This window comes from Lagopus leucura, unplaced genomic scaffold (assembly GCF_019238085.1).
Source record: "Lagopus leucura isolate 7727_CA_CO unplaced genomic scaffold, USGS_WTPT01 Super-Scaffold_100001, whole genome shotgun sequence".
NCBI classification, from domain to species: domain Eukaryota; kingdom Metazoa; phylum Chordata; class Aves; order Galliformes; family Phasianidae; genus Lagopus; species Lagopus leucura.
The window spans coordinates 10106451-10123347 of NW_024962262.1; the positions used below are offsets into that span (position 1 = coordinate 10106451).

General features: G+C 39.5%; 1 protein-coding gene across 1 annotated transcript in view; it reads left to right on the forward strand.

Annotated features, from left to right (window-relative positions):
- The window catches only part of COG6 (component of oligomeric golgi complex 6), a 50666-nt gene extending 39113 nt beyond the window's left edge, over positions 1-11553 (forward strand). Inside the window, exons 16-19 of the mRNA XM_042867770.1 lie at positions 1302-1409; positions 2846-2899; positions 5654-5733; positions 9700-11553. Of these exons, the coding sequence (XP_042723704.1) occupies positions 1302-1409; positions 2846-2899; positions 5654-5733; positions 9700-9847 (390 nt within the window). The 3' untranslated portion in view covers positions 9848-11553. The remainder of the gene's footprint in view (positions 1-1301; positions 1410-2845; positions 2900-5653; positions 5734-9699) is intronic.
- Positions 11554-16897: the final 5344 nt, after the last annotated feature.

Below are 16897 nucleotides of genomic sequence, written 5' to 3' on the forward strand. Positions count from 1 at the left end.
CACCAAACTGTTTGGGGCATTTTGAACTTCCATTATCAGAGCTTCTTGTTCACAGTAAATGTTGCAATTGATTTATTCTTAAAATAAGCAGTAGAACTGAAGGTTATGCATTTAATACCAATTGCTTTCTTCAAGTGTTCTACGAATACAGAAATAGATTGGAAAAAACCTTTAAGATTATACATAAGTAGATTATCAAAGTGAAGGTAGAATGGCATATTAAGTAAGAAACATTTTTCATGGGGAAAGAAAAAAGAACTCCTGAAGACAGTTAAATCTCCAAACTGAAATATTGAGATTTCCCCCCTGATTTGTAGAAAGTGCATTTTTCTAAACAATTCTAGAAAGTAAAATGCTTTTAAATATCATTATGTTTTACCAGAGTTTGATATATTATGAATTTTAGATTTTTCTTAAGATTAGAAGAGAAGTAAATACGGGACAGTGATCTGTAAAGTTGTTTAATCACAGATCTTCCCTAATTACTCAAAGGTGATTGCTTTTGCTGTGACTGGATTCGTTGGTTGAGCTTCTGTAATTAATTGGCTATTGTTCTTTCAGTCAACTCTTTTTTTAAACACATGGCTATCAGTACTGAATTTGAAAGCCTTACTGATTTGGGGGAAATGCTTTCGAGCTCAAAGTAGAGTCGTTTTTGGTTAGATGTAAGGAAAAGCCTTTTACATTGATGAGGCAGTGGGACAGGTTGCCCAGAATTGTAGTTGATGCCCTGCCCTTGAAGACTTTCAAGGCGAGACTGGATCAGGCCTTGAGCACCCTGAAGTAGCTGTGGTGTCCCTGTTCATTGCAGGGGAATTGGACTGGATGGCCTTTAAAGATCCCTTCCAACTCCAAGGATTCTATGATCCTATTCTATATTTTAGTTTCAATTTTATTTTTCCTTTGAGAGACTGGCATTTTTTTGAATGTTGTTTGTTATAAAGCTGCCACACTGTTGTCAATATTTTTGATAAGTTTTGATATTTTCAATAAGCTGAATGATTTTTATCATATATTCTCAAAGAACTGTAAGAGCTTTCATTCTTTTATTTTTAGTGCTGTTGAATTTACTAATACAAAAAATTTTGGCTCTTCTGTAAAGAGTCATCAATAAATTTTTTACTGGTTCCTCATAATATAGGAGATGTAAATGGATACAGTAATTATGCTGTATGTTTGTGTTTTTCCCTTGTTTATTAATCATATTCCTTTTTTTTATTTGTGTTTCTAGACAACTCAGAGTTAGTTTTATTTTATATTCTCATGCATATTTTCTAACTATCTTATGCTTAAAATTTCAGATTGAAGCTCATTTAGATACACTCATAAATGAACAAGCTTCCTATGTCCTAACTAGAGCTGGTCTAAGTTACATATATAACTCTGTGCAGCAACACAAACCAGAACAGGTAAGGTAATGTACTGGTTTTATTGAGAAGGTAGTGTGTACCTGCCAACCAGAAGAACTTTGGCATTGTTAGTTTTGTAAATGAAGTATTGTGTGAAAGCAAAAGTTCTTTTGGTTTTTCATACAGTGCCAGGGCTATTAGACTAAGGTACCTTGCAAGTACACATTTTCCTCATGCTCTGCGTTAAGCAAGCCTAGCAGGTTTGGGACGCATCATTCCTTCTGGCTTAATTGTGCAGATATGTTCTCAGAATAACTGCATAGGTAGTATAATACCCCTCTGAAGTCGTTAGAGTGCAGCTGGCTCTAAAACACAAGTAGTGAGTTTGTATGCCCCTTCCACAGTATGTAGGACATATTGGACCTACTGTGCGTGTAACATTCACTTTTTTTTCCACTGTGATATTCATTTCCAGAGTAGATACCTTGCATGCATTAGACAGTTACTGCTTTCTTTGGTTCCGTGAAAAAATGTTAGATGAGTATAATAGTAATTTTAGATGAGCTTAATACTAACTTTTTGGCTTTATTCATTGCTTTACCTGTTCTAGAACCAAGACGATCCAATTCTAAAAGTGAAAACATCAGATTCCTTAGAAAAAGTTGAAAACTGACACTTGGGGCTCGTGTTCTTTGTTTCTTTTGAGGCATCATTCTTATCTGGTTGCTGTTATTACATCCCCTCTTCCCTTTATCTGTACTTGCGATCTTTTGTAAAGGTGAAGAGCAGTGATTACAGGAGAAAGTGGTACTGCGTATGAGAGTTTCCTGTTCTTTGTGTAGGCAGTATTTTTATGTAAAGTGCCCAAACTTAGTAACTCAGTTTGATTTCCTATTCATAAGCTTATCTCCTTTTCTAAAACCAATTTGAAATAGACCACAGCGGATTGTTTAATGGAAATTGGATGGAATTTCCAGTAATAATTTTATTTCATATCTGTCCACTGCCTGGCTGCAGGGATGAGATTGTTACAGGATTCATTAGAGGTGTGAGACAGCATGTATGCGTTGTAATGCCATGTAAACATCAGGGTTACTGGGGAACAGAGCTGAATTCAGCGTGGTCCAGGAACAGATGAGGAGGCAGAGATTGTCCTCTAATCCTGGGACACTAAGGCCATTTGGATGGCCGCTAGGTGAGTTTTTATCCCAGACTTTGTAGAAGACATTTTCAGGTTTTGTCTTCTAATGGTGAAAAGAGGAGAAAAGAACTGGAGGACATATGAAAAAGACGGTATTCCAAATTTTTAATCCAAGGGAGTGGTGGAATACGAATGAACTGTTACTGCATTTCCAGCACTGGTGTGGTGATTCAGTTTCCAAACATGTAATATCCTGTAGCAGGACCAAGTAACAATTTAGTACGATCAGATTGTAGAGTTTATTATTTCTTGTCTTTTTCCAAATGCTAGAGTGACTTCTTTTTTTTCCCCTTAGGGTCCTCTTTCAAATTTGCCAAGTCTGGATTCCATGTCCCTGAAGGTAGCAATGGTAAGCATTTTCCAATTTCATTTTGAGGTACTATTGCTGTGACCTGGGAAAGAATTCTGTTAATGTGTGAGATGTAGTAGATATTCATCTCACCACGCTCTTTAAGAATAGCTGACTTACATGTCTGGGAATATTTTCTTCATTTGTAGTAATTTGACCACTTGAAGTAATAAATTCATAAATTATTTATGAACTGGTAGTAGTAGAATATTAGTTTCTAAGTCTTGAGAAGCAGAATTTTACTTATAATAATGTTATCCCATGAGTCATCTTAAATTGCTAAAAGCAAATACTTAGCTCTAATTAGTTTTAATCACCAGAATTTATTTTTTGCTAGAACGCTTTGAAATATGGGTTCTGCTATCATTTATAATTTTAGTCCTAGGGCTTTGATTTTATGCAAATAGTTCAGCAAAACTCAGAAGTTAAATGCTGGGTGTATGCCACAGTTATTTCTCTCTTTATATTTGTTATATATAGTTACATATATATTTTTAAGCTGGAAGCTGCATTATATTTTAAAACAGATTATCAGCTGATTCTTTTTCATTGTGTATGTGAAGGCTATTTTGCATAGAGATTGCAATATCACAGTTCAGTGGGCAATAACATATGATGTGTCACTCTTCTTGCTTAGCCAAGTTTAGCTTTATTCTGGAAGTTTAACTGTAAATAAGGCTTACTCATCCAGCAGTGCACGCACACCCCACGGAAAACATCCTCTTATAAATCTTGAGATCAACGGGCTTGAATTTGTTGGAAGGGGAAGGCTCCATCATTTCTGATTCAGGAAATGGGTCATTTTCAGAATGTTGAATCCCTCCTAGTGGTGTCAGTATAGCCTATTTTCCATCATTCCAGTTCTAAACCAGTGAATCCCAAGCTGCTTGGAAGAGCAGAGCTCTGGCACAGAGCACTCAGTGGTTTAAGGGGAAATGGTTTTAAGTTGAAGGAGGGAAGATTTAGGTTGGATGTCAGGGGGAAGTTCTTCACAGAGAGAGTGGTGAGGTGCTGGAACAGGCTGCCCACAGAGGTTATGGATACCCCATCCCTGGAGGTATTCAAGGCTAGGTTGGATGGGGCTCTGGGCAGCCTGGTCCAGTATTAAATGGGGAGCCTGATGGCCGTGCATGCAGCGGAGAGGTTGGAGATTCATGATCCTTGAGGTCCTTTCCAACCCAGGCTATTCTGTGATTCTGTGGTTTACTCAGATCAGCATGCATTCTTATCATGCATTATTGTGTATTATTTATACATTTTGCATTTAAAATATCTTTTCCTTATCGTAGCCTTGTAGACCTGCAAGAAATTAAAGACTGTGACTTGGGGACCATGGTTTTTAAACTGAATCTGTATTAATGATTAATGGTTGTAAATAATAATTTTACTTGAAAAGTTAGAAAGTAATCCAAGTCTTTTTTTCTCTGTACCTTTTTTTTTAATGTATGTTTGGTCGAACACTCTTGAATCCAGTGTGCTGAAATGAAGCCCATATAAATCTCATCAGTCGCTGTAGTCTGTCTGCTTCGTAGAACTTAAACCATAAGGGAGAGAGAGTGCATGCAAGTAGATTCACTGCCTCTCAACTTGAAATCTTTCCAGGTCACAGACTTTCAAGCTGTTCATATGTGCTTACTAATGCTGTTCTAATGAAGTCCATGCCTCTATCAAGTATATCTCCCCTAAATTCCCAGCCTTGGCAAATAACCCCGTGAGAACTGACCTACTTCATTAGTTGTTTGTGTCCATCTTCTGTGTATTTAAATGATGGTGGGCATGGGTTTTAGGATTTGGGAGCTTGAGATTACTCACATGTTTCAAAAGACTGCTGTTACTAGATAAAGTTGCTTAGGGCCTTACCTGAGTTACTAGCTCCAAGGGTGGAGGCACTGCAGCTTCCCCAGGTTATTTCTTGGTAACTTTTTCAGTGTTAATAAACACTGCTGGTGGGAATCTTCCAACTAGTATCTAATCAGCTAATCAGTTTTCCTTACTGCTTGGAAGAACAGAAGAATATGTCCGTAATCTCTCATGGGTTCACCTCTGAGACTTAGCACCATCTTCCCTACAATATTTACACAGTAAATATTTGAAGGCAGCAGTAACATTCTTCATGGAGAAGTGCTTTCTTCTCCAAACAAATAAAATCAAAGCACTGCATTATTTTTCACTGTATTACACGGGGGAGAAGTAAACCTAGAAGGAGTTGATGGAACCTCAAATAGGTCTCTTTGTCTTGTTTCTCCCAGCTTAACTGCTAATTAGGTTATTAAGCAGCAGCTTCTTGGAAAAAGTAAAAAAAAAAAATAATAAAAAAAAAAGTAACATGCTGTAACTTGGACAGACTAGATTTCTTTCTGGAGTTTACAGTGCTTCCTCTGCCGTGAACAGGGTAGGCTTTAATCTTCAGTGGTGCATACGTACATGCACCGTCTGCACAGACAACTTGCATAGATATGGAAACCACATTCTCATTTTTCACCCTTCCACCCATACAACTCAAGAGTCAGAAACTTGAAATTGTGGCAACAGAGGTGCAGAGATTTGATGCTGTTGTAGTCTATTAAGCTCTGCCTCAATTATCTGTATATTATGTTAGCTTCTATCTTAAATGTATATTTAAAAAAAAAAGAAAACCATATCAAGTAAGAAGATGCCTCTTTATTGCAGTCACTTTTCAGAGATCTGTGTTTTTATGTCTTCACATAACGAGTTACTTCTGTGTTGATCTCATGTTCTTTTTCCCACCCCTAGGCTCAGTTTGATCGCTATCTGTCTGCTCCAGATAGTCTGTTGATGTCCCAGCTGAATTTCCTTCTGAGTGCCACTGTGAAGTAAGTATCTTAACTTTGAATTTGTGTTTTGCCTGTGTAGTAATCAGAAAGATGAATTTAATTAGGGTTTTGTGGATCACGATGTGAATCCAGGTTATCAGCTGCAATCACATTTGCATTGTACTTCAGGTCAATTTTGCTTTGACTCACCACTTTTTGAAATACAGGAATAAGTAATTTTGTAAATTTCTGAAGTACTTGCTCTTCATTTAACAGATGCCATCAAAATGAATTACACTCATCTGTTTTAAACATGTTATGCTATGTTGGCTTTTTTTTTTTTTTGTCGTTTTAGTTGTAAATTGTTTCAGAACTATTTTGTAAGCATTCTGAAGGCAAATGAAATATTTAATTCTCTGCTCAAGATTTCTTTTACCCTCATTGCTCCATGAAGTCTAAAATTATCAAATGTGTTGTCTTTTGCTATGGAGTATTGACATTTTGTGCTATTGGATATTGCTCTGAGATGACTTTTACATAGCTTTTTTTTGTTAGTGATTTTTTTTCCTTTGAAGTGTAGAAGTGAGGAGTTCGTAATTTATCTCTTCTCTTGTTTCATGAATATATTATATAATATGACAAATAAGGGCCAACTGAACCCTAAGGCTAGGGAAAATGCCACGAATTTCTTTCCAATTAAATTCAAACCAGATGAAGACATTTTGTAGTACTTTAATTCAGAGAATTATATGCTGCACTGATCAAAAAGTTTTCTTGACATTATTTTTCATATTTTTGTCAAGAATGCACGTTACAAGAAGATATGAGAAATTGTGACTGGCACATCACATTTTGAGTTAATACTCTAACATTTGGATTCTCATTACAGCTGCCTGTCCTCCAAATGGGACTGTATTACAACATCTTACAAAGACAGGCTGAGGGAGCTGGGCTTGTTCAGCCAGGAGAAAAGAAGGCTGCAGGGTGACCTCATTGCAGCCTTGCAGTACCTAAAGGAAGGGGAGTCAACTCTTTACAAGAGTAGAAAATAGCAGGACAAGGGGAAATGGTTTTAAGTTGAAGGAGGGAAGATTTAGGTTGGATGTCAGGGGGAAATTCTTTACAGAGAGAGTGGTGAGGTGCTGGCACAGGCTGCCCAGAGAGGTTGTGGATGCCCCGTCCCTGGAGGTGTTCAAGGCCAGGTTGGATGGGGCCCTGGGCAGCCTGGTCTGGTATTAAATGGGGAGGTGGCCCTACATGCAGCAGGGAGGTTGGAGCTTGATGGTCCTTGAGGTCCCTTTCAACCCAGGCCATTCTATGATTCTGTGATCAGGATATAGCAAGGGGGAAAACAGTGCTGGGAATTTATTGCTCAAGTTCTTCTCACTGAGACTTGCAGTTTCACGCTTTACACCTGCTGCATAGCTTGGCTTGGGGGATGTTGGTTCCTCTCAGCAGTTTGTTGGATCTCCCTGCTAGAGCCAGTGTTCCTGCAGTTCAACCAGCAGAGCTGGCTCTGTCTTAGGAACAATGTCTCTGTCTCTGTGCAATACAGATCAAGTGAGGCATCTTGAGCAGCAGTGTAACGGAAGCACTGAAACTTTGGCTTCTAGATGTCAAGCTATTAAGCCAATATTTTAGCTCCCAGTATATATTTTTCTAATGTAGGTCTATTTTAAAATCATAATAACAGTAAATGAATTTTGAAAGCTTCAATTTTTCGCTACTAACACAAAAGTGATTTTTTCGAGGTAGACTTTATGCTACCATAAAGGTGTAGGCATGCACTGAAATTGCCTTGACTTAGTCACTTCTTTCTGTCAGATGAATCAAGATAAACTGGTCATGTATGCACTCTTAGCCTTGCTCCATTTATGAACTTTTTAAACCTCTCTCAGCACAATTTAAGTGAAATTTGTGTTACCTTGTGACAGTGGGCAGCACAGAGGTGAGTGGGGAGCCTATGTGAGGATGACTGTTACAGCTGCCACAGCTCAGCTGACAGAAGGGGGTTTATTAACCAGCTGTAGCTCAACACTGCAGTTTGGCTTCTGCACAGAATTGAAAATAAAAGCATTCGAAAATACATATTTACATAGATGGTTACTTGCAGAATCTTGTTTTACTATTCAAGCTTTTTTTTCTGTAGTAAATAAAGCAGAAAAATCCTGAAGTTTCTCAAAATTCAAGTAAAACATTTGACTGCTGCTATCGTTTCAGTGTTATCATTTTCAAGTTAGTTTTACAGACATTTGGTGTCAATACTGAAGGCTTCTTCCTTGAAACCACATCATTGTGATTCTCTGTTCCAGTTGTTGAGCTGCAAAAAACTCAGATTATTTGATTCTCAAAAGCAGACCACGTGCTTTTGATAAGGGACAAGTGCATTATATACTCACTGGCAATATAATTTAAGCTTTATGACCATGAAGAGCATTCCCTCCAACATTTGCCAGCGCATAATCTTGTCTTTCAAATTCCTTTGCTCATTTAGGAAAAGTTTTAAGGTATTTATTGCTGTGGCTATTGGTCTTGTAAAGCTCTTTCCATTTGTGTTGGATCACAGGAACTGAATGCTGGAATTATTATTTTTAGAAAGTGCTGCCATTTGTGTTGGCGATAAAATGGATCTTGTTGTTATGGCAACTGAAATCCTAATGTTACTGATTAATGACATTGACATTATTTGATGGAGAGACTCATTTCGTGCTGTTCAGCCCTTTGGAATATTTTAATAAACTTTTTCTTTTAATGTAATAGCATTTGGTGCGATGCAGTGAGTCCTAACAAATCCTTTGTGCAGTTCTTTCCGAAAAGGTGGTCACGTTACCGTAGCTGAGTGATCCTGGGCTGTGTTCTGAGACAGTTGTTTACCAGGAAACTCTGAATACGCTAAAAGAGCATTTTTAGATCTGCTTTTATAACAACAGCCTGTTTTTCAGGTATTCTAATAATCTAATAATTAGACAGTGGGCAGTGGTTGTTGAAAAACAGAGTGCTGCACATCAGCATAAAATGCAGTGTACGTCTCGCCTATTATCTCATAGTTTCCATTTCTTATTTTTTCCTGAAAATACAAAGTTCTACACACTCCTTCCAGTTTGTCAGTCCACACTCACTGTGGTCAGAAGTGGTAAAGTCAACCCTGATTTTAGTGAGTGCCATCATATTCCTTTGTTGCCTTACAACAGGGCTGGGCCTGGGTTCAGAGTCCATTTCCTCCCCATCTCTCGGTGTCCCGTCTGTATGAATTTGACTGTGAAATAGTTGTAATTATGTTTTTGTTGGATACACATGCACATGTAACCATAAACACATTACCATGGTGATCAAAGCAAGCATTCAGTGGGCAGTGTAAAATAAAAATATTTGTCTTCAAAAACCATCGAACTTTCCTGTTAATTTTAGCATGGAATCTTCATGCATTGTTACTCATTCAGATCTGAAAAAATAACAGGATGCAGGCTTTATGGTATTGTTGGGAAAAGGCTGTAGTAATGCTAGTTCTCTAACCACTATCACTTTCAGCTCTTCCTCTGACAAATTATGAAGTAGGTGCTGCCAAGATAAGGCAAACAGAATATATTGTGCTTATAGATAAAAACAGTGTGTCTGTTTACAAATGTCATCAAGAAAGGCCAGGCTGGATGGGGCTGTAAGCAATCTGGTCTGGAGGGAGGTGTCCCTGCCTATAGCAGGGTGTTGGAACTACATGATCTTAAAGGTCACTTCCAACCCAAACCATTCTATGATTCTATATATATATTTTTTTCTACAGTTTCTTTTCATGACTGCAGAAATAAAAAATGCAAATTCCTTGTTTATCAAAATCATATACGTGAGTTCATGTATGTACAGTGCAGATGGGAAAGCCTTCTTCTGTTGTAAAGCTTTTCAGTTGTTTTTCATATTTGAAGTAAAAGGCCTTTTTAATGTAACTGACACTGAATTCTAATGTATATTTTCAGTGAATGTTGTCAAATCCCTACAATTTGCAAATTATGTGAATTTATTTTTATTTTTTAGAGAGCAGATAATAAAACAGTCGACAGAACTGGTCTGCAGAGCTTACAGTGAGTTATATGCAGCTGTGATGGATCCTTCAAATAAATATAAGGATCCAGAAACGATACTACACAGATCTCCTCACCAAGTTCAGGCACTTCTCTCATAGTCGTGCTTCACACAGATTTATCAGAATCCATAATACTGTCTGTTATTTGCATTGAATTATTTTTCTGTCTTGAATTTTGATGTGTAACTATATATTAAAATACGTAGGAATGCGGTTTTCTTTAATCTGCTTGGCAGAAGTGAAGCCTTTCCTGTGTCTTTGAAAACCTTCTGTAGGCCAGAAAATAGAATATAGATTAAAAATTATTTTAATGCATTCCTGTAATGGAAATGGACCTTGACAATATGCAATCTCTTCAAAAAGAGTAAAGGAGAAAGGTTTTTCCTTGCCTATACGTAATCCTTTCAACTAGATGTTGAATCAGTGTCACTTATGACCTCACCTATATTTTTATTTGCTCTTTTCTCTATTTTCTCACTCCTTTTCTCAGCCTATCATTAACATACACGGAGCCTCTTTAATTTTAATGCAGCTGATACAGTTTCAATGTCTCAAGTCTTTTATAGCTCATAAATCATTTTGCCGTATTTGATGTGTTTTTTCAAAATCTGTTGATTAAATCTTTGAGGCAAAATTCCTGTGTTTTTTTGGCATCCATTGTCTTGTGTTGCTATTCAGGTACATTTTGGTAGGAAGAAAAGAATATTTGAACTGCTTGTGTGTACATAACCCGAAACTTCATGCTTTAAATTATTTTTCTAATTTTATTTTACTAGAAGGATTTTGTTTTAGTGAAATTGTTGTGTGGGAGTCCTTATGTCAGTTGAAACTTAAGGTTGGGACCAATAACTGTAGGTTAGGAAGATCATTTGCACAGCGGTACAGCTGTTACCTATAGATAGGCATCAAGGGGGAGATAAGCACTCATTCATATTGAATCAGTTGTATATTTAAGATGGATGCTTTTAACAGTAATAATATTCCCCATACAGAACACATACTTAGTGGCAGCCGAATTTAGTGTATGCTTGCAACAGAGCAGGAAGCAGAGGAGAGCAGCAGCAATACATTTTAGTCCCTTGGAAAACTCATGGCATAGATCAGTGTGCTCAGAAATCAGCTTCAGTGCTAACACCACGCTGAGGTAACATCTCCTTTTCTTAATGGGCATAATTTGTTGGTATAATATAAAAAGATTGGAAAGTGTGCGCCCCTGGAGTTCTTGGATGAGGCGTAAATTCTTTTGTAAACGTGAATGTTGGATTTAATCTGTTTTAGAACTCCACATCTTTAAGAAAAAAATGTCTAGAAGCTTAGGAAAACTTTAATGGAAAATTATGCTCTTCTACTAGGCAAGGCATTTAAATTGTTCAGGTTTTGCATTACTATAGTACATATTCAGGAGGCTGTTCATTGTTTAATAATATTAATATTGCTCAGTATGCCTGTAATTATTATCTAATATGTGAAAATTACATCAGTTGTCAAAAGGTTATAAATTAGCTTATTAATAGATTAACATACTCATAAGAATGAACTTTTTCCTCAAATTAAACTTGACCTCAGTCTCCAGTAATGAGTTGGTAGTTTGCATGAGGAGTAGCAAGAAGTTCCTTCCCATCTTGGAGTTCATGTAGAGACTTATCTCTGATTTTATCTTCTCTTAATACTAATGCAATAGCTATAACAGTTGTAACTCATTAAAAATTAAGGTCAATCACTAATTTTGGTCTGTGCAATTAAAGTAAATATCAGAAGGTCAAAAATGAGTAAATAAATCAATAAAAGGCATTTCATTTACTGACTTTGGGCTTCCGTGTTGTTATTTCCTCTGCTTGCCTTCCTAAAGCAGGAAGGAAAAGATTGTTCTGTTTGGACCTGCCATTCCTTGGCAGTTCTCATCCTTTCGTTTTACAGATTCCCAGGACTTCCTCACCAGCAGCTGTGGTGCTTCAGTGCTCTAATTGCTCAGGTTGATGGATTGGCCCATAAACGTTGCATTGAATGGGTGGGTGCCAGCACGGGGGCCATATATTGACCAATTTATTGGAGATCTGGCTGGAGTATCCACAACACATCTACTCTTGGTCCTTAAGCTCTTTATACAAAGGGATGTATTTTCAAAGGTTGAGTCCATTAGCAGTATGCTTGGGAAACTGGTGCAAAAACGCGTTTGAAACGGGCTCCAGCAGGCAGTGCTCTCTGCATTCGATGTTCAGATGACCCAGTTCTGAGAGTAGGTGAGTAAAGGGCTTCTTTATGCACTGTTGCCTTATGCAAAGGGCACTTTTGTGGAAAGCAAGTCAACTGAGTTCTGGGCCAAAGGAGTTTGGAATCTGCATCTCCCTCGTTCCTGGAGAGCACCCAAACCCTTCACTTGTGTAGCTCAAAATGGAGCAGCGCTGATTCTTCTCCCTTGAACGCAGCAGCAGAAATCGACGCAAGATATGGAAGACATAAGACAGAACAAGCTAAGAACAAGCAGTTTGTGATACGTATGTGAGTATACTGAGGAGCCTGAGATCTAAATTTTCTGACAGTTGTTACTTAGGGACCTTATCTTTGGCCTCCAATTAGATGAGCCCCAGAAGCAGAATCAATACCCCAGGACTTTACCATCCACAGAATTATCAAGCAACCAGAAAGCCACAGAGCTGAGTTGAACCCAAGGTTGTTCACCAGCACTTAGGGCAGTGCCTCTGTGTTCAATCTTTGCAAGGCTTTTTTCACTGTCTCTCTATAAATATGCACATCACACTGAAAATAAAATACATTGTTTTAATTATAGCATGCATGCAGCAGCCCAGCCAGAGTAATTTTTTCTAATACAGGAAAAAGAGACATTTAAGGGAGTTTGGAAAGGTGATAATACATTTATTTTGTAACATCCGCGTGCTTCTCCCTACTCTGAGTTTTACAACTCTAGCCCTGAATTTTGTCTGTTAATAGACTCAGCTGTAATTATTAAAGTTTTTGAAATATGTCTTGGAGGAAAATACTTTCAGAGCCACTAAAGTTTTCCATTCATTTAAAAAAATTCTGGCTGCTCTTTAATCCCTTTGCTTGCCCTGCTGAGTCACTTCGCCATCAACCCAGGGGGTGGGGAGCTTAGAAAATGTTGAAAATGGAATGGAGGGGTTAGGCATATTTCCATGAGCATAACGCACCCTTGAGAAGCAGCACAGACATGGGTGTGGGTTTGTTTGAAATCTGCTGCCACCTGCTTCTGAGGGAAAATGCAGAAAAGAGCCATTTGCTTGTGATGAGGGCACACATTCAAAGCACCAGGGTAGGGCTGGCTGCCCTAAATCAATGCAAGATTGATGTCGTGTTTGAATAGCTGGGAGAAAGGAGGACTAGCAGTAGGAGTGGACGGTGTGCTATGTAACTTAACTCCTTCACATGCTGGATATACTTGCTAGAGGCTTTCAGAACCTCTCTGTCTACTTTACCCCATTTCATTGAAGCACTTCAGAGGCTAAACTGTAGGACAATCCTACAACTGCTGTACCATTTCCAACCCTTGGTAATTTGGAGTAACATGAGGTCCTCCGAGGCATCCAGTGCTATACAAAGTATAGATGAGCTTGGAGCCAATTTGCTTCATGAATGTATTTAAGTTGCACTCATTTATCATTTTTTTAAACTTGGATGTTTTCCTGAAGGCCCTTCATAGGGCATCCTTCGTAGAGGAAAGAGATCTTAAGGCACTGATCCTTGTTCAGATTCCAAATGAAAGCCAATATTTTCAAAGGACGTGTCCTCGTGCTTTGTGCCAGTGAGCTCTGAAATCTCCCAGAGATTTGGCTGCTGAATGGCTGCAGCTGGGTGGCCAGGATTCCTGGGGCACCCTGCATTCTGTCTGCTGGTGGCACAGCTGGGACCCTGGGGGCAACAAAACCACAGGTCTCCACCTACCTGCTGCAGGGTAGGAACTCAGCTTGGTGCATCAGAACAAAACTAATTCTTCAATAAGTTTAACTTCAACCATTCAGTGCTTCGGTAGAGATGTTCACGCTTGCCTGGGGGCGTGTGATTACCAAATGCTCAAGAAGTAGCTGTACCTCTCACAGCACAGAAGTCTTCTGATATCCCAGATATTCATGGTCTTGAGTAAAGGGACACTGATGTAGAGGTGGTGGGGGGAGAAATGGACTGCAACCCAAGACATTGCTTCTGCTTGGTCCTTGATCAATCCCTCAGATCTTCACTAACCTCCAGAATCCTTTAACACAATGCTACGGAAAGACAAAGTGCAAAGTGAGGGCTGGAGCACCTTCCCTACAAAGACAGGCTGAGGGAGCTGGGCTTGTTCAGTCCGGAGAAGAAAAGGCTGCAGGGTGACCTCACTGTAGTCTCCCAGTACCTAAAGGAAGCCTACAAACAGGGGTAGATAATAGCAAGACAAGGAGAAATGGTGTAAAGTAGGAAGGGGGGGATGATTTAGGTTGGATGTCGGGGAATTTTTCTACAGAGAGAGTGGTGAGGTGCTGGAACAGCCTGCCCTGAGAGGTTGTGGATGCCTCATCCGTGAATGTGTTCAAGGCCAGGTTGAATGGGGCTCTGGGCACCCTGGTCTAATATTAGATGTGGCAGGGAGGTTGGAGCTTGATCAACTCCCTTCCAACCAAATCATTTGATGACTCTATGAAAGGATAGTTGGAAATGTCCATTTGTCCCTACATTATAGCCTGAATCAGGGTACAATCCCTTACAGTTGACTCTACATACAATGGGGAGATGAAACACATGAGACTCTTCTCTTTAAAAATGAACCTACTTTGCTTTAGTAGTAAGGAAATCTTGTTCAAGCAAGATATGGCTGAAATATGTTTGATGGATTACTGTAGGGTGAGTGACAAAAAAAAATATTCCAGTTGCATATCTCATATTCAGACAATGAAGCTTTCATTTGCTGCCTCTGTTCACAGATGTGGTATTGTCAAATTGCAGGAAAATGCCTGGCAGACTGTATCATCGACTATATTTAGGGATAAATAAATTCAGAACACACTATTTATAGAAGCCACACAAATAAGCATGGAGTTCTTATCAGCCAAAGATAACATTAGTGGTGATTTATCAAAGTAATCTTTATTTTATGGAAAATGGATAATAGGCTGTAATTTAATCCTTTGTGAATGTAATGTATATTTCAAAGGGTTCCTTTTTGCCAATAAAACCATTTGTTGTACTTGTTAAACTAATTAGTCTTCTTGCTGTTGCTTAGGACAGGATAAAAGATACCCATTAATGAAATGAGGAGGAGAAGATGAGTTTGAAAGTTTGTAAAATATTTCATACTTGCTAGCCAGTTTTCTGATCAAAACAGGCTTCGCTGCAATCCTGTGTTCACTGAGATTGTGCAGAAGATAGATTTTCCTCTATTTTAATTTCACAGTGGATTTCCCCCAGAATTCAGCTCATCTCTGAGCTGGTCAACTGCTATAAGCTGCCAGGGCTGCCCGACCTCCACGGTGATGATGGTCCCAGTCCAAGCCTAGCGCTGACAGGCAGGGCACTGTCCCTGGCTGCATCTTGCTACTCCTTGCATTTTTTCCACCGTATGCAAACACATTCCAGGAGTTGTGGAGAAGGCAAAAAGGGAAGAAAACAGTGCACATCAGTGCTCCCTGCATCAACCCATGGCTGTGGGCAGGTTTGCAAGGTAGAAAGTGAGGCTCGCCTGCTGACACTGTGCCCAGGCTTGGCTCTGCCATGCCAGGCAGCAGAGGCAGAACACAAACTCATTCCTTGGATCGGCAGTTGACCTTGAACATAGTCAGAAGTGGGGGAAAGTCAGAAGAGGATACATTTTATTACCTCTTTTTTTTCCTTCCTAATATTTTTTTGGTCTCCTTATTTGTAGCCTAGCAGCCTCATGAACTTTAAATAGGAATTAATGAATGGTTTTCAAGAGATGACTTGCCACTCTTTAAAGATGGGCTACGCTTTTAATGGCCTTTTTCCCTTAGAAGTGGCTCATAAAGGCCCTCAGAGGATTCAGGTTATGAGGAAACACCTAAGACCATCTCTTGTCCGCGCTGCATGTATCTGTTCTGTGTGGTCATCCAGTTCCATTGTAGAAACTGTACAAACACAACATTTCTAATTCTGAAATATTAGAATCATTCCAATTGTCCACTTACCACCAATACTGCCCACTAACCATGTCCCTCAGTGCCACATCTGCGTGTTTCTCGACCCCCTGCATAAATGGTCACTCCACCACATCCCTGGCCAGCACATTCCAGCACCTGACCACTCTTTTGGAGTAAGAGATTTTCTTGAACCTCCTCTGGCACAACTTGAGACCATTACCCCCCATCCTAGTTACCCAGAAGAGGAGGCCGACTCTCACTTCACCATAACCTCCTTTCAGTTAGTTGTAAGGGGGTAATAAGCCTGAGCTTCCTATTCTCCAGACTAAACAATCCCAGTTCCCTAAGATGTGTTTTCTATCCAAAAGTTTTCAGGTCCTTAAATCTTCTGGACACAAAGGTAAGAAGCCCTAACTTCTCACAACCACATCCCCACTGGAAATGTCATGCTTTCCCTATCTCACTACGAGATGCTGTGCCTTGTTTGAGGACAGGATGTCTCCAAGGCGGCACTGTCTGGATGGCTGCCCAAAGGGGTTTCTCAGCTCACCATGCATCAAGTCAGGCCATGCCAAAAGGAGCCAAGTTGTCCCCTGGAGTCCTCTTAAGGGTAATGCTCTGGGTCCACCAGACAGCAAATCTGCTTTTTTGTGCCAGTGTCATGTCAGAGCCTCCGTGGTTTCAAGATGGGCTGGGGACAATTGTATGATCTTTAACAAGACCAAGTGTCAGGTCCTGCTCATTGGTCACAACAACCCAAGACTTTGCTACAGGTCTGGGGCAGTGACTGAAAAGCTGCATGGGGAAAAAGGATCTGGGGTTGACAGCTGGCTGAACATGAGCCAGCAGTGTGCACAGGTAGCCAAGACGACCAATGGCATCCTGACTTGTATTAGAGATTGTGTGGTCAGTAGAAGCTGGGAAGGGATTATTTCCCTGTACTCAGCCCTGGTGAGGCTGGACCTTGAGTACGGTGTTCGGTTTTGGGCCCCTCACTACAAGAAAGACATTGAGGCTCTGGAGTGTGCCCGGAGAAGGGCAACGAAGT